This window comes from Marmota flaviventris, chromosome 1 (assembly GCF_047511675.1).
Source record: "Marmota flaviventris isolate mMarFla1 chromosome 1, mMarFla1.hap1, whole genome shotgun sequence".
Lineage (NCBI taxonomy): Eukaryota > Metazoa > Chordata > Mammalia > Rodentia > Sciuridae > Marmota > Marmota flaviventris.
The window spans coordinates 211440426-211457217 of NC_092498.1; the positions used below are offsets into that span (position 1 = coordinate 211440426).

The 16792-nt window shown below is 49.8% G+C and overlaps 3 protein-coding genes across 4 annotated transcripts in view; 1 reads left to right on the forward strand and 2 right to left on the reverse strand.

Annotated features, from left to right (window-relative positions):
• Positions 1-627: 627 nt before the first annotated feature.
• Positions 628-3034, reverse strand: Timm29 (translocase of inner mitochondrial membrane 29). The gene is made up of 2 exons (XM_027955099.3): positions 2800-3034; positions 628-2723 (listed from the first exon to the last, which is right to left on the reverse strand). The coding sequence occupies exons 1-2, from the start codon at positions 2906-2908 to the stop codon at positions 2035-2037; spliced, it is 798 nt and encodes a 265-aa protein (XP_027810900.2). The 5' UTR covers positions 2909-3034; the 3' UTR covers positions 628-2034.
• A 27-nt stretch (positions 3035-3061) lies between these two features.
• Positions 3062-9099, forward strand: Yipf2 (Yip1 domain family member 2). The gene is made up of 10 exons (XM_027955098.3): positions 3062-3156; positions 3294-3354; positions 3771-3931; positions 4023-4103; positions 5951-6038; positions 7217-7333; positions 7413-7579; positions 7662-7844; positions 7934-8067; positions 8148-9099. Exons 2-9 carry the CDS (start codon positions 3324-3326, stop codon positions 8048-8050), a joined length of 945 nt encoding a protein of 314 aa, XP_027810899.1. The 5' UTR covers positions 3062-3156; positions 3294-3323; the 3' UTR covers positions 8051-8067; positions 8148-9099.
• Positions 8237-16792, reverse strand: part of Carm1 (coactivator associated arginine methyltransferase 1) — a 46153-nt gene continuing 37597 nt past the window's right edge. The window contains exons 7-16 of one of the 2 annotated variants that reach the window (XM_027955095.2): positions 15982-16072; positions 15678-15759; positions 11765-11850; positions 11483-11572; positions 10864-11001; positions 10691-10780; positions 10497-10609; positions 10284-10361; positions 9898-9966; positions 8237-9735 (exon numbers count right to left, since the gene is read on the reverse strand). In XM_027955095.2, coding sequence (XP_027810896.2) covers positions 9593-9735; positions 9898-9966; positions 10284-10361; positions 10497-10609; positions 10691-10780; positions 10864-11001; positions 11483-11572; positions 11765-11850; positions 15678-15759; positions 15982-16072 — 980 coding nt within the window. In that variant the 3' untranslated portion in view covers positions 8237-9592. The remainder of the gene's footprint in view (positions 9736-9897; positions 9967-10283; positions 10362-10496; positions 10610-10690; positions 10781-10863; positions 11002-11482; positions 11573-11764; positions 11851-15677; positions 15760-15981; positions 16073-16792) is intronic. The other variant, XM_027955097.2, reaches the window with a different exon arrangement.

Below are 16792 nucleotides of genomic sequence, written 5' to 3' on the forward strand. Positions count from 1 at the left end.
CACACAAATTCTGGCAAGATGTTATTAGGAACAAAGATAATACTGTACCACAAATCTTAGGCTAAGTCACAGGATTGGCAGTTGTGCAGTTGGCCTGATGATGGACCTATCATATCCTTGGAAATAGTAACTTTGTATATACCACAACTTTTCTTCAGTAAAATGGAGATGCAGATACTCCTCTGATTCTTAAATAAGAATTTAAGAACTATTATGTGTTCAATGCATCTACATTTTATTTTTTTATTTTTATTTTTTTTAAATTTGTTTTTACTTTTTTTTTTTTTAAGAGAGAGGAGAGAGAATTTTAATATTTATTTTTTAGTTATCGGCGGATACAACATCTTTGTTTTGTATGTGGTGCTGAGGATCGAACCCGGGCCGCACGCATGCCAGGCGAGCGCGCTACCACTTAAGCCACATCCCCAGCCCTATCTACATTTTAAATGGAAGGTTAAAGTGCTAAAAATTAGAAGTGGCAAAACATACAAAAGCAAATATCACAAGGGCTGGAGGTGTAGCTCAGTGGTAGGGTGTGTGTGTAGCATGTGTGAGGCCATTGGTTGATCCCCAGCACTACAAAAATAAAACAAAAAACAAAAAAACCCATAACAACAAAGACCACTGTTTCATCTCCTGGTTTTATTAACTAGCTACAGGCACCAAGGTGACAGAGGTAGTCACATTCCCCAATATTTTAGCTTAAGAGGTGTGATTATCATAACCTAGCTAAGTACCAACTACATAATTTAACTTATTCTTTTCCAAAGAATTCTGTTTTCAGGGTACCTGAAGTATGACATCAACAGGATTTACAATTAGATATAGATTTTGAGAATAGGACCTATTTTTCCTTCCAAGCCACTTCTAATCACTGTCAATACACATATGATAAAACCAAGTTGTTTTTACAAAAACACGTCCCTTCCAAAACCAAACAGTCATACTAATATCAATATCCTCATTTAGTATTAGTTATGTAAAACAATACCATTTAAGGGAAACTGGGTAAAGAGTATTCAAAATGTATTATTTTGCCAATTTCTTGTGAGACTATAATTAGTGTTTTACTTTATTTTTGGTAATGGAGTTTGAATCCAAGGCCTCACTCACACTGCCAGTGCTCTACTACTGAGCAACATCTCCAGTCCTTTTTATTTGAATATGGTGTTATTAAGCTGCCCAGGCTGGTTTCAAACTTGCAGTCTTTCTGCTTTAGCCTCTAGAGTAGCTCATATTACAGGTGTGTATCACCACAGCTGGCTCAACGAATTTTAAAAATCTGAACAAACATGTTACTCATGAAAGAACAAGAGGAGCTGGGCATGGTGGCACACGCCTTTAATCCCAGCAGCTTGGGAGGCTGAGACAGGAGAATCGTGAGTTCAAAGCTAGCCTCAGCAACGACAATTCACTATGCAACTCTCTAAGACCCTGTCTCTAAATAAAATACAAAATAGGGCTGGGGATGTGGCTCAGTGGCCAAGTGCCCCTGAGTTCAGTCCCCAGTACCCCCTCCCTCCCCGCAAAGAAAAAGAACAAGAGGAAGAAAACACACAAAGAAATAAAGCAAAATATGCATGCTCTTGGAAGAGAGTTTGGGAGTCACCTGACCAATGTAGTACCTCTGTCAAGGGACTTGTGTCACACAGTGAAAAAGGATGAAGTTATTTTTCTTTTGTCTTTGTGGTAGTGGGGATCAAACCTAGGACTTTAGGGATGCCAGGGGCAAGTGCTTTACCACTTGACCTACTACATTCGCAGCCTAAAAAGACTTATGTATTATGTAAAAGGCTCATTACCAGCTCTGGCAGTGATAAACATTAGTCAACTCTGCTCTACCCAATTCCTAGACCAAAAAGACTGTGAACTAGCTTCACTAATAAGGAACAAAGAGATAGAGAGTATGGCTCTCCAAACTTGTTTTCAACAACAGCAGTTAGAGAACAGTGCATATAATTTACGTCCCACTCTCATCATTCCACAGTCTGCCAGGGCTCAGACCCCAGTCAGGCCTCACGCTCTTACTGGGTTTCATCTTGCGACCTGCGACTGCACTAGCGAGTCGGCCTGGCTCAGGACAAGCCTGTCCTTTTTCTCCTTTTGCAACACCTGCTCCTCCCACAGCGCCTGGTCCACCTGATCGTCAGTGAGCACAACAGGCTTGTACTTCTCATCGAAGAGCCGCTCATTAGCCTCGGAGTGCAGCTGGTGGGGTCCGACCACGCGCAAATGTGCCGGCAGGTGCAGGAACTCGTCATCGTTGATGTCGCAGTCACGCATCCGGGTGCTCAGTATCCACCAGTGGCCCACGAAGCCCACATCCAGGATTCGGCCGGGGAAGTCGACCCAGCGGGGCTGCAAGTAGCGGCAGCGGGCCTGGTAGAGGCTGGCCTGGGAGTCGAAGGGCGCCTCGTACACGAGCGAGCAGAACCCCAGATTCACGTGGCGCAGACGACCGCGGCCCCGCAGCCAAAGGAGTCGCTGCAGGAAGCTTTCGGAATCGCGGTTGCGAGTGGCTGGCGCTAGCAGCAGGAGAGTCCCAGACGCATCGAGCAGCGCCTCCTCGAAGGCCTCCTCGCTCGGCGCCAGAGCGCAGCAGGCTGCGGCGCCGCCCAGCAGCCCCATGTACACTGCTGCGCGCCCCGGCCGAGCCCGCGCCGCAGCCACCGCGTCCCGGCAAGCCTCTGCGTAGTCCCGGAGCAGCGCGCGGGCCCAGTCGCCTGAGGGAAAAGAAACGCTGTCGGAGCCGTTCAGCCGCTGCGGGCACCCATCCCACTGCCTTCCGCCACTACTCACCCAGCCGCGCCCACACGCTTGGCTTCACCGCCACGGCAGCATTTTCAGCCTCAACGCCCCCTTCTCCGCGGCCTCGGGACCAAAATCTCTTCAGAGCAGCCGTCGCCATCCTCTTCCGGCCTAGGGCCCTTAGTCCGAAGAGAAACACCTCATACCTGAAGTAAAAGGCTCCCACCCACGGGGGAGGGGGAGTAGGGGCTCTTCTGTGAGTTTCCGGACATGGCTTTCCACCGGAGGAGAATAGAAAACGGACCAGCACCGGATGTTGCTTTCTGATCCAAGCAGGGTTGATTCTGACGGGTAGGCGTCCCGCGCAGGCGCAGAGAGCCCTGGCCACGCCGGCTAAAGTGGCTGCAGGTGAGGAGGGCGGGGTACCACTGAGGGACCGGGCGGCGAGCTTAAGTCCCGGTGGGTGTTGTTAGCCACGAGGCAGGGCTTGAAGCTGAGGAATAGGGTTTGGGAGGGGCGCGAGCCTGATCGGCCTCTGTCTTCAGAGCGGGATGCGGTGACGCCCCTGAACAACCATGGCAGCGGCTGACGGGTTGGCCTTCCACGGTGAGTGCGGACCCTATGTGGCGGGAACTTCTGCTCCCGCCCCTGGCCAGAACCTCCCGTGCAGCTTCCATCTCTTACTTAACCCGAATCCCACGCGGCTGTGTACACTGACCCCAGACCGGAAACCTGCCTCAAGAATGAGCCCCATCCGCATTCGAACCGCGCTCCCGTCCTGAACTTAGACTCCATATCCCGAGGCCCTGAGTCTATCCGAGGACCAACCCTGAGTTGCATTCCCACGTTAGGAGTAAGGGAACAGTCTTACTTCCCATGCCTCGGAACTGAGGAAGTTGTGCCCTGTCTCGGGAGAGAGTTGAGGTTGCCGCTGTTATAGCCTTAGTCCCCGCCATGAGCAGTGGACCATGCACAATTAATTGCCTCAAAACGCGCCTTGTCCCATTTGTCCTTCTTCATAGAATTTGAGGAAGCTACTAATCTTCTGGCTGAGACCCCAGATGCAGCTACCACCAGCAAAAGTGATCAGCTGACCCCAAAAGGGCACGTAGTTGTGGCTGTCGGCTCTGGTGGCAGCTATGGAGTAGAGGAAGAGGTGGAGGAAGAGGGTGACAAGACAGCGGTGAGTCACCTAAGTCCCCATTCCCTGACTCTGACCACCCCCTGGCTGACGTAGGCTGTAAGAGCAAGCACTGAAATCCCACACTCTGCAGCTTTTACAGGAGGAGAAGCCACAGCCGGGATTCTGGACATTCAGCTACTATCAGAGCTTTTTTGACGTGGATACCTCACAGGTGAGGCCTGGAAGCTGATGGGAGGGGCTCAGAGTCATGCTGGCGGTTCAGCCAGTATCCACTGAGCACCAGGCTGAGACAGAGTGCTGGTAACAGCTACATGGGAGAACAAGTGCTCCTACCCAGGCTAGTAAAAGGAATGGTGGTATTTTCTAAGGATTTTGGTGATGGGCTGTGGGAACAAAGAGGGGGGAACCCCCCTACATGCACAGGATCTGGTGAATAGGGAAAGGCCTCCAGTAGGACGTTAGGAATTTGCTGAGACCTAACAGAGAAAGGAGGGTTACCCAGGAAGGGTGGATGGGAGCACTAGTTATGTTCCAGACACAGGAAACAGTATATGTGAAGACAAAAGGTGAGAGGAGTCGTGAACAGTAGTAGAAGCTACCTATCACTAAATCTGGTGGGAGAGTGTGAGATGGGGGACAGGCAGAAGGCAGATCACAGAGGACCTCATACGCTATGTTTTTAGTTTTTTTGTGTTTACTGTTTTGTTTTTTGAGATGGAGTCTGGCCTTGTTGCCCAGGTTGGCCCCAAACTCATGGGCTCAAGAGGATCTCTTAGCTGGGACTACTCATGTGCTAACTTGCCCAGCCATGAGCTGTGTTAAGGAGTTAGAATTTGGGTTTTATTCTGAGGGTGTTGGGGAGTCAGAAGGGTCAGAGCAGGAGAGGAATGAGATGACCAGATGTGCACATGGATCAGAGCTCTAGACCAGGCTCTTTTTTTTTTTTTTTTTTGTGGTCCGTGGTAGGGGGATACTTGGGATTGAACCCAGGAGTACTGTACCACTGAGCTACAACCCCAGCCCTTATTTTTTGAGCCTCTGAGTTGCCCATGCTGGCCTTGAACTTGTGATCCTCCTTTCTCTCAACCTTCTTGAGTCATTGGGCTTACAGATGTATGCTACCATGCTCAGCTCCAGGCCAGGCTTAATGAGAATAAACCAGGGCCACAGACTATGAGAGCAAGTGAATGTGTCTTGTCTCGTGCCACTGGTGCTACACAGAGATGTAGAGGGAAGATTTCCCAGGACTTATTGGCTGTCTTTATTGGGGCTGGGAAGTGTCAAGGGCAGTTTAGGCAGCCAAGTTGTCTAAGGGGAAGCAAACAGGAAAGTGGCAGCCTGGAAGATAGCCTTCAGTATTGGGAAGTTGAGTGAGAGCTCAACTTAGTGACCAGGGGAAGGGTCTCTAAGCCATGGGAACATCTTGTCAAAAGCCTAGAGGGAAGGTAGGCATGGTGGTGCATGCCCATAATCCCAGCTGCTTGAGAGGCTGACTCCAGAGGATCAAAAGTTTTGAGGTCAGCCTTAGCAAATTAGTGAGATCCTGTTTCAAAATTAAAAAAGAAAAAAGAAATGTAGCTCAATGGTAGAGTGCTCCAGGATTCAATTTATTTATTTAGAGAATTTTTTTAAATATATATATATATATATATATTTTTTTTTAAGTTATCGGCGGACACAACATCTTTGTTTGTATGTGGTGCTGAGGATCGAACCCGGGCTGCACGCATGCCAGGCGAGTGCGCTACCGCTTGAGCCACATCCCCAGCCCTCCAGGATTCAATTTAAAAAAATAATTTAAAAAAGGCTTAGAGGGGAGGGCAGGGAGTATAGCTCAGTTGGTAGAGTGCTTGTCTAGCATGCACAAGGCCCTGGGTTCAATCCTCAACAGCCCCCCCGCTCAAAAAAAAAAAAAAAAAAAGGCTTAGAAGGGCGAGATGAGCTCTTTTAGGTAGGGCATGGAGAGAGGAGAGAAGAGGTCATTGGGGAAAGAAACTCCCAAAGTACAGGAGGAACCCTGGGAAGGCTTCCATCCTGGACTGTGGCCTTGTCTTTCAGGTCCTAGACCGGATCAAAGGCTCACTCCTACCTTGGCCTGGCCACAACTTTGTACGGTACCATCTGCGAAACCGTCCAGATCTGTATGGTGAGTAAGTTTGTGCATTTGTTTCATTTGATTATTCATGCAGCACGTGTGGACTGAATGGCAGGTGTTGCTGTACAGCTGAGAAAAAAGTAGTCACCAAGAGTGAAACTTGTGTTCTGTTTAGGGAGACAGAGACATAACAGACCGTAGTGGATGATGGGGCTGAGAAGAGAAGGGAAGCAGTGTAGTGGAGGGTGATGCTGTTGTGTCTGTGTGGGTCAGGGAAGGTCTCTGAGGAAAGAGAATGAGCCTTATTGGCAAGTATTGGTCAGGGGTGGACAGATCTAGAGGAGGAGGGTCCCAGTGAGGGCCCAAGCCTTAAGGTAGAGACATCCCCGCACTGGAGGGTTGCACTGTCACTGAAAAGAAGTGAGCTGTTAGGATGTCACTGAAGTACTGGGACAAGTGGCACAGGCTCCCATACTGTGGTGAGAAAGGATCTTAATGAGGTGTTCCTAGGTTCCCCTCTGGCCACATCGGGGATAAGGATGGAAGATAGGAGACCAGGCAGGAGACAACTCATGGAGGCTGAAGACAGAGAGAGTGGTTGGTTCTGGGATGTGTTATAGAGGCAGAACCAACAGGATTTGCTGACAGACTAGTCAGGGTGGTGAGGGAAGCAAAGGGTACCCCCAGGGTTTTGGCCTGGACCACCAGCATAGTTGCTGTGGGTGGATGGGAAAAGCTGGGCAGGTTGGAGGGAAAGGAGCAAGTGTGGGGTGGAGATGGAGACACCTCAAAATGTCCACCTTGAAAAGTGAACATGTATGAGTATACAATTTGGGACACTCTACCATCTGGGAATCATCAGTATAGAAATAACAGGGAACCCTGAGGCTGAACAAGACTATGCCAGGGGTGAACAGGGACATGGAGCAGGGCCAAGGACTGAGCCCCAGCTGCTCTCCATTAATGGCTTTATCAGAGTTGAAAAAGTTGAGGAATTGCTGCCAGTGATGTGAGACAAGAGCTAGAGCGTGGGGTTCTAGCCGTATGGAGCCTTCCCAGGCAGAGAAGGATGAACTAAGAGGCAGCATTAAATCCAGCCACCATAATGTCCCAATTGAGAGTCAAATGAGTGGCTGGGGTCCCCCTGACCTCCCCAGCAATAGAGACAAGACCCATTCACCCCCTCTGGGAGCACTGAGCCCGGGATTTGGACTATGACTTCCTCACAGGCCCTTTCTGGATCTGTGCCACCCTGGCCTTCGTCCTGGCAGTCACTGGCAACCTGACCCTGGTGCTGGCCCAGAGGAGGGACCCCTCTGTCCACTATAGCCCCCAATTTCATAAGGGTAAGTAGAGTGGATGGGCTCAGCTCCTGGCAGCCACAGGCCCCAGGACATGAGAGGTAACTGCTGCCTTGCCTCCCAGTTACTGTGGCAGGTATCACCATCTATTGCTATGCGTGGCTTGTGCCGCTGGCGCTATGGGGTTTCCTGCGGTGGCGCAAGGGCGTCCGGGAACGCATGGGACCTTACACTTTCCTAGAGACCGTGTGCATCTATGGCTACTCCCTCTTCATCTTTATCCCCACTGTGGTGAGTATGGCCTGGTGATAGGTAGATGGTGGGAGCCAAAGGAATCATCTGGCACAGTCACTAGCTGCCCCTGTCACCTCAGGTCCTGTGGCTCATCCCTGTGCCATGGCTGCAGTGGCTTTTTGGGGCACTGGCCTTGACCTTGTCAGCTGCTGGGCTGGTGTTCACCCTCTGGCCTGTCGTCCGTGAAGACACTAGACTGGTGGCTGCAGTGCTACTGTCCACTGTGGTGGTGCTCCATGCCCTCCTGGCCATGGGCTGTAAGGTATGGTTCCAATGGCCCCAGGCTGGGTTGTGGGGCAGGAGTGGGTTGCTTGCCTGCCTTTGCCACTGACCCCAAGGGTCTCTGTTCAGCTGTACTTCTTCCAGCCACTGCCTCCAGAACACGTTGCACCTCCATCTCAAGCCACATCTCTGCCCCCAAACATACTACCGACACCCACCATGACCCGGTCCATGGCAACCTCCTAGGAAGGCCCACCCTATAGGTAAAGGACCATTTCTGCTTTGTCTGAGGGGGTACCTTCCCTTCTCTCTGGGGCTGCTTCTAGAAGTCTCTCTCTTTCAGGCAAAACCTAAAGGGACATGCCTGTCCTGTTCCTGGTGATGACTGAAGTCTCCCTCGACCGCTCGAGACCGCTCTGCTACTTTCCAGACTTTTCTTACAAAGCAAACACTTTTATTTTCTATGCAAAGGTGATCCAGAGAATTCATATAAAGGTGGGGGAGGGGCAGCTGAGCAGGGAGCTTCCAAGGTGGCTCAGGCAACACAGCTGCAGGACAGGACTGGACTCCCAAGCCCTCCAGCCTGCCAGTGGGCCTTATGCTTTCCCTGACAGCTCTGCCAAGGACAGGAAGAAGGGCAGCCTGGGGGCACAGAGTGGGTGTGAGGCCTAGCCTGAGCTCCAGCTTCTGAGGTTGGGGGTGCTAGGAACAAGGGGAGCAGAAGTAGAAGAAAATTGCCTGTGCTGAAACATACATTTCCTTGTTTATTTTGTTTGCTTTCTTTTTTGGAGGGAGAAGTCCCTTCAAGGTCCTTTCCCAGGATGGAGAAGGACCAAAATGCCATCATGATGGTAGGGACTGGATTATCTATGAGTCTGGAGGGGAAATACACAGGCCTAATGTTAGCTACAAGGGAAAAGGACGCCTTCTCTGACAGATCCTTGAGGCTTCTGTCTGTCTGAAGCAACCCACAATGACCTTCCCTCCAGGCTGCCTATTCCAGCTTTTGGTGGAGGCTGAGGGGGGACCTGCAGGGGCTCAAGGACAGAACAGCAGCAAGAGGCAGGGGCAGAGGACGGAGGGCCTTCAGACAGCTGGGGTGGGTTGTACATTCAAGTGAGGTGAACCCTTTGGTGGGGAGGGGCCTGAGGCCTGGCCCAGGGTTGCCCCCACCACTGAACCTCTGAGCCTGGGGAGAGGGGCTGCTGGCTGGGCCCGGCCAGCCGGGTTTCTCAGAGGGTCTGTGGATTGACACTGGTTCTTTTCGTAAAAAAATAAAATTAAAAAAAGCAGCATGTCACGCCCATGGTGACCATGATGGCCTGGTAGTTGAAGGAGAGGTCCTGCCCAGCTGGGCTGCCTTCCCACTGGAGACAGGTGATGGGGGCAGGGGCTGGGGGCCTGGTGGGGCAGGGCAGCCTGGGCCATTGTGGCAGCTGCTTCCCTCCTCCTGCCCAACCAGGGTGCAGCTGCTGGCCCCAACACGCCTGTTACAGCAGATGTCAAAGCCAGGTCAGAGTGAAGAGGGCTGGAGGGGGACAAAGGCTCCCCTGACATGATCTTGTGTAAAATGTGGCAGCGACACTCGCTCAGGGCCAAGGTGTGGGCAGGGTCAGGTAGGGTCAGCGGCAACATCGTGTAAAAAAAGTGTCCAAGTTCCCATAGCAAAGAGGGCTGTGACGGGATGTTTGGGCTTCTCCAGTACAAGGGGACAGCCGCCCGGGCGAAGGTGCTGGGCGGGGGCTTCATTTGGTTTCCTGGTGCTGTCAGTCTGTCAGGGCAGAGTGCCTAGCTCCCGTAGTGCATGGTGTTGGTCGGGATGGACATGGGCGAGGCCATGGAGATGGCAGGACCACCCATGGTGAACTGGCTGTTGACTGCATAGTGGGCACTGGAGCCGCTGCCGCCGCCGCCCTGGGCACCTGAGGAGCCTGTGGGGCAGGCAGTAGGTACTGAGGGCCAGCTTGACCCCTGTGCCTACCCAGCTCCCCCAAAAGTGAGAGCACGCGTGCAGGTGAGGCAGCAGTTGGGCCACACTCCCATGCTAACGCGGCCCTGCCCAAGGGACCCCAGACCCCTCCACCCGCCATTACCTTGGACAATCCCCGTGCTCATTATGGAGCCCATCCGGGAGTGGGTGTGATTGACAATCCCTGTGTTGGCTGCGCAGCGACAGGGAGGAAGGAAGGAAGGAAGGGAGACAGCGTCACCACCCCTAGCCTGCCCAGCCCACTCACGCTTTCACAGCGGGTGTGGGAAGGGCAGATGCAGCAGTGACAGAGCCAGGCAGAGAGGAACAAACGAACGAACGCAGGGCTTCAGCCAGGAGCCCCCAGGAGGAGGAAGAGGCAAGGATGGAGACGGTAGTGCTGAAAGACTAAGCACTGATCAACAGACTGGCCACCAGCCCTTCCCTGCTTCAGGGCGGTCCTGTTTGCCCCCTCCCCCAGCCATTCCCTGGACCCCAGGGGACACTTACCTAAAGGAATCAAGTTGTTGTGGCCCACACTGGAGCCGCCGGCAATAACACTGCTCAGGTCATAGGCAGTTGGCATCCCTGTGCCCAGAGAGGGAGATGTCAGGGGTAGGACACAGTGTCCCGGATGCCAGTGCTAGAGGCAGGCTCGGGAGCAGGAGGAGTCCAGGCAGGCCACCAAAGTCAGCGGCTATGTCAAGGGCATGGTGGACTTACCTGCCACAGCCATCCCGCTGCTAAGGTTGTAGGTGCTGCCCGTGTTCCACATGTTTTCAGAGGGAGAGGTGTAGTGCGAGCCAGGTGGGGGTGAGGGAGTCGTTCCTGTGTATCTGTGGCAGAGATGACTGGTGGGCAGGGCTGGGGGACTGTGGGGCCCAGGGTACCCCCCACATAGGCAGAGGCCCTCTTACCTGAAGAAGGGGTTCTTTAGATCCAGGAGGTTACTGGATTTGGAGCCTGTCTGGTCCACCTGGGCCACAATACTGATGTCATAGCTCTGTCTATAGAGAAGTAGAGGAGGGCAGTTGTGAGGTGGCCAAGCTGACAGACCCCTGCACTCCCAGCCCTGGGCAGCAGGTCATACCTTTTGTTGGCAATAAGCAGACATGTCCCTGATAGTGTGTCCCCAGCCTTGGCAAAGAGTGGTGACTGGAATAGGCACCGGACCTGGTACCAGTGGGTCAGGGGTTCCGTTGGGGCAGTGGATAGCCACACGGTCATTCTGTCAAGCAGGGACAGGTATTTACTTGACTGGGTTGGTGCCACCACTTGGGTCATTGCTCTGTATCTGTACCTTGGGCTCTCCAAAAGTGCCTGCCCCCTGATTGGTCCCTTGGGCCCCATAACCAAGACAGGCTGGAACTCCAGCAGCCTAGGCAAACACATGTGAGCTTAAACAAGTGCACAAGGGATCTGCAGCCATGGGGTGCCTTCTCACCGTGACATCTACATGCAGTGAGACAGACAAGGGCCCATGAGGGACAGGTACTCCGAACACAGCAGATATGCACCTCCCTCCCAAGGGTCTTTTGTTCAAAGACATGTTCTCGCTGCCTTTTGAATGGGACAGAGGAACCTGAGGAGTTATGTCCTACCCTCCCAGCCCCCAATGCAGCGACTGCACAGCCAGGTCTGGGGTGGCCACAGCTGTAGGGAGCCCGGGGAGTGGGTGGGGGTAGCATGGTCTACCCTGCTGAACTCACATAGAGCCGATGAAAGCAACGTCAAACCAGAAAGCCAGGCCGTGGACCAGCCCTGAATGCAGCATGTGGAATTTGAATGGGATTTCTATCCTGGAAGGTAAAGGACAGTGGTTTGCTGGGGAAGCCAAAATGAGCTGCTGGGGAAAAAAGGGGTGGCCAGGTACAGAGGCTGGGATCCCCTGCCCACCTGCCCCAGGGCAACATAAAGTCAGCAAGAGCCAGTAGTGGCCCTGATCTTCAGTATGAGCCAGGCTTGGGGGAATGGGGTGTGGCTTCTGGTACCTGTGCAAATCTCCTTCTTTGGCTTCTAAGAAGTTCACTGTGTACTTGACAGACTTGGCCATCAGGATCCGGATGTCAAATGTGTCCTGGGAGAGACCACAGGCATGGCCTGGTTTCTATTGGAGGGACCAGGGAGAAAGGAGCGCCCCAATGCTTCTCCTAGTCTGGCCATAGCCTATAAGCCATTTGGCTAAAATGCCTGCCCTTCTTAGAGATGCTAGGGGAAGATGTACTGGCACAATACCATGGAGAGCAATTAGGTAACAGCTCTCAAAATGACAAGTGTTCACACACATTAAAGACTTGGCAGTTGCATTTCTGTGAATTTAGCCCATAAACATACATGGACATGTACAAGCTACATGTATAACTGTACTAGTGACACTGGAAACCATATAAAATAACAGATCATCCATAAATGATGAACAAGTACGAAGAGGGTCTTTGTGGCTAGTTGGGGAAAGATCTCCAAGATAAACCATTAAGCAGTTAACAAAAAAAGTAAATTAGAGAACTGAGTGCGGACATCTACTCCTACCAAGAACTGAAGCAAATCCAAAGAAAAAAAATCAGTGTTTAAAGCCTCAGAGAGTAACCCCAACAGGCAGGTATTTGAGGCCAAGATCCTAGAGACAAAGGAAATGTGTTGAGAGCCCATTTTTTAATTTTATTTTTTATTTTTGTGGTGTCAGGGATTGAGCCCAGAGTCTTATGCATGCGAGGCAAGCATCTCTACCAACTGAGCTATATCCTCAGCCCTTCAGGGGAGCCCATTTTGGCCCATGCAAAACATCTAGGTCTTTCAGCCACCTGCAGGGAGGGGGAATGGGAGATCAAAGTAACCAAGTCAGCTAGGACTCAAGAAGGCATAAAAACACAGGAAAATGCAGAAAAGGAGTGCATGTTGTACTTGCAGTTTCACTTTGTGGCATTGGTCAATTCCTAAGCCATGTGTGGGGAGGAGATTACAGGCCAAGAATTCAACTAGAAAACCACTCCTAAGAGACTAAATAGGTCCATTAGAGAGTCCTGGAGAGGATAGGAGGAGGCACACTTGTATCAAGACTGCTGGAGAAGGGCTGGGTTGCAGCTCAGTGGTACAGCACTTGCCTAGCGTGTGCGAGGCCCTGGATTCCATCCTGACACCACAAAAATAGAAACAATCCCCCAAACCAAAAATGGTCACTAAAGGCTAGTCCTAAAGCAGTGGTTCTCAAAGTGTAGTCCTATCCAGGGCACCCTTTAGCTTTGGGTCAAGGGTATTTTCTAATCATGCTAAAATGTTTTCTTTCTGCTCATATATGATGACAACAGGCTGAAGGCAGAAGCAGAGTCCAGATGCCTTCTATTAAGTCAGATATTAGATTTGCAAACTAAGATGCCATTATTTTCACTGAAGTTTTTTTTTTTAAATAGTCTCTTTTTAATAAAAATACTATTTATGTTAACATGGAATTGGCATATTAAATCAATTGGTTAGCACATTTTAAAATTTATGGGGTTTACTTTTTAATACTAATAGATAGTGAGGCAGAATACACATAAACAAAAGCTCTTGAGGATCTTCAATTTTTGTGGCTTCAAGAGGTCCTGAGATAGGGAAGCCAGAGAAGAGGTCAGCCAAACAGTCTACAAAGCAATTTCCAAATATCTCAGATTCATGATAGGACTGTGATTGATCTGTCCATACAGCTAACTGCCCAGAGGAAAACAAAAACTTGGAAGGAGAAACACCATCCAAAGCCACCTATTTTTCTTTCTGGCATTCAATGATCAGGCATATGAAGAGCCTGGACTAAACAAACAGGACTCAAAACGAAGGGAACAAACACAGAAAACATACCTTTTTCCACATACTGAAATGATCATAGACTCATAATTAACATTTTAAAAAACTGAAAAGGGCTGGGGTGTAACAGCAGCTCAGTGGTAGAGCATTTGTCTACTATGCAGAAGGCCCTGGATTTAATTCCAGCGCTATGGAAAAAAAAATTTTTACAGAGAACTAAGATGACAATAAAAAATTATCCCACACTGGGTGCAGTGGTGCACACCTGTAGTTCCAGCTACTTGTAACACAAAAACAAAACAAAAATTTTCACATTCTCGACCTGAAAAATTACAGCTGAAATTAAAAATTAGAAAAGCAGATTAAACACAGTGAAGAAAGGATTGTAGCTGGAAGATGAGTCAGTTAAATGAGCAGGTACAGCGGCGTACCCCTGTAATCCCAGAGACACAGTACGCTGAGGCAAGAGGATTGCAAGTTTGAGGCCAGCATGGGCAACTTTGGGAGACCCTGTCTCAAAAAGTTAAAAAGGCTGGGTATGCTGGGGTTGCTCAGTGGTAGAGCGCTTGCCTAGCATGTGTAAGGCACTGGGTTAGATCCTCAGCACCACATAAAAATAAATAAATCACATATTGTGTTCATCTACAAAGAAAAAAAAAAAAAAAGGCTGGGGATGTGGCTAGGCCCAATCTGAAGCACACACACATAAAGTAATGTAAAAGAATCACCTGAGACATGGCAAAGAGATCTACTGTACACATGATCAGAATCCCAAAGACAGAAAGAATGTCAAAAAGATGCTGTCCAAGAATATTCCCCCCAAAAGTGAAAGACATTGAGGGGACAGAACAGTAAAATAAACTGTATGGAGGTCTGCATTAAATTAGATGTAAATGGTCTAACATTCAAATTAAAAAAAAAAAAAATCAACTACATGCTGCTTCCTAGAAACTAAGGTTAAATAGAAAGGATACAAACAGGTTTAAAGTAGAAGAACAGAAAAAGTTATATTGTATAAAGATTAATCAAAAGAAAGCAAGTGTATCTGAACTGGTACTATCAGAGAAGTACTATCAGGGGAAAAAAAACAAAAACAAAAACCTTTAAGACAAGAAATAGTAATAGAGATAAAAAGAGATATTTCATAATGAAAAAAAGATCTATCCAACAGGAAGATAATAATCCTAAACTAGGGCTCATGCTAATTCATACTATTAGTTATGAACCTAACAACATAATGTCAAAATATATAAAGCAAAAATAAATATAATGAAATGGGGGAAGAAAACCAATTCCATGATTAGTTATACATAGGAAAAGCAGATTTAAAAAAAAAATCAGTATCAAGCTGGGTGTGGTGGTGCACACCTGTAATCCCATCTGCTGGAGAGGCTGAGGCAGGAGGATGACAAATTCAAGGCTAGTGAAAAAAAGTAAAAAAGTAATAGAGATTTGACCAACATGATGACAAATGTGACCTAAGTGGCATGAGTATAACACTACTCAGCAAGTGATCAGCATACATTTTTTTCAAGTGCACATAGAACATTAACCAAGAGAGATCACATACTGGACTTAGAGCAAGTGTCAGCAAATTTCAAAGGACTGAAATGTACATTGTATGTTTTCTGACCATAAAGAAATTAAGACAGAATAGTATTGTTGACTAAGCTATATTTTATGAGTGGAAAAAAGTTTCAAAAATATAATTTAACATGCACATCTAGGTGTTAAGCCTTTGGAAGGACAAGAAGAAATAGTTTGCCTGCAGGAAGGGGAACTGCAGCTGGGAACAGATTAGGAGGCTTTTTTCTGTTATACTCTTTATTTCTGAACTATGGACCTATGTATCAATTTACAAATCTCAGCAAGTAAAATCCATTAGTACAAATCAGCTCACCAAGGATCAATTTACCAGTCCCCATGTCCTCTGCATGCTATGTACTGAGTGTGTCTGTAGCTTCAATATCTCTGAGAGTTCTGTGTTGGGCAGAAGTGAGCCTAAGAGGGGCAGTAGTACTACACAGCCTGAACAAGGCCTGATGATGAAGCCCATGCCCCTCAGTCACTCCAGAGGGGCCATGCCCAGTAGTAATGCCATAGCATTCCGTGTCCCCTACTTACCACTACAGGCTGGCGGAAATATTCATCCACAGCAGCGCCTCGGAGGGCTGACAGGTCTACTCCGTGAAATGATGGCTGGTACCTGCAGAAAGCCCCCACCCCCACCGGCAAGGTCACCAGCAGCAGGAGAGGCAGGTGAGATAGCACTGCCTTCTCTCCCAGCTGGCCCTTGTCGAGCCCAAGCTCTTCAGGTCCTACTGAGGATGAGGAGAAAAAGAGGAAAGGTGGGGCCACCTGGGGGCTGGGGGTTATCCCCGAGCAGGCAGGCCGTGGGGCCCGGGCGGGACACCCAGGGCGCACTCACCAGAAGTTGGCCTTGGTGAACTGCTCCATGTAGAGCTGTTCATCCGTGAAGGGTGCGAGGTGGACGTCACCAATGGTGGGGAACATGTTTCCTGGGAGTGGGGGGCAGGGAGGGGTGCTGGTGTCAGGGTGGCACATCCCACAGGGCCAGGCAGAGCTTCCAAAGGGCCCCAAGAACCCCAACCCTGGCCTTTCCAGCTGCTTGTTCATTCATTCATGCATTCATGTGACACACAGTGTAGAGTGCCCACTCTGTCAGTGGCCACGGAGGAGTGCTTGACCTGTACCATCTCACTGCATCCAGACTGAGGGGTAGGAGGTTCTTTTCTTTTATACTCTTGATTTTTGAACCATGGATCTATGTATCAATTCAAAAATCACAATATGTAAAATCAGTAAATCAGCACACCAAGGATCAATCAATCTACTAACAGTTCACCTTTCCCAAATGCTTGTTGTGTGCTGAGTGCTGGGGAAGCCATTGGCCTGCACAAACCCTAAGAGGTAGCTGGTTTGCCTGTCCTTATGTCCCATTACTTGGGCTAGAGGACAGGAAAGGACCAGTCAGAGCCTCATAATGAGCAGGAGTGGCTGGGATGCAGCCAGCAGTGCCTCTCAGGCAGTCACATGCACACATGCTGAGTGTGCACAGCTGGCAGGGAAGTCAAGCAGGGTCACTCTGGCCAGAATGAGGGTGGCCCCAGGTTGGGTCTAGGTTCAGCTTCATCCGCACCACCAGTACTGCCCAGGCTCTGGTAGACACCAGGCAGACAGGGTGGACAACTTCGCCATCCTGGTTGGCATATGGCCCT

Excerpts from the sequence above, each read along its gene's own strand:
- Yipf2 (XM_027955098.3), top strand. The coding sequence starts at position 3,324 with ATGGCAGCGGCTGACGGGTTGGCCTTCCACG. Across the intron at positions 7,334-7,412 it reads TAGCCCCCAATTTCATAAGG|TTACTGTGGCAGGTATCACC; the intron begins GTAAGTAGAGTG and ends CTTGCCTCCCAG. Across the intron at positions 7,845-7,933 it reads TCCTGGCCATGGGCTGTAAG|CTGTACTTCTTCCAGCCACT; the intron begins GTATGGTTCCAA and ends GTCTCTGTTCAG.
- Timm29 (XM_027955099.3), bottom strand. The coding sequence starts at position 2,908 with ATGGCGACGGCTGCTCTGAAGAGATTTTGGTCCCGAGGCCGCGGAGAA. Across the intron at positions 2,724-2,799 it reads AAGCGTGTGGGCGCGGCTGG|GCGACTGGGCCCGCGCGCTG; the intron begins GTGAGTAGTGGC and ends CTTTTCCCTCAG.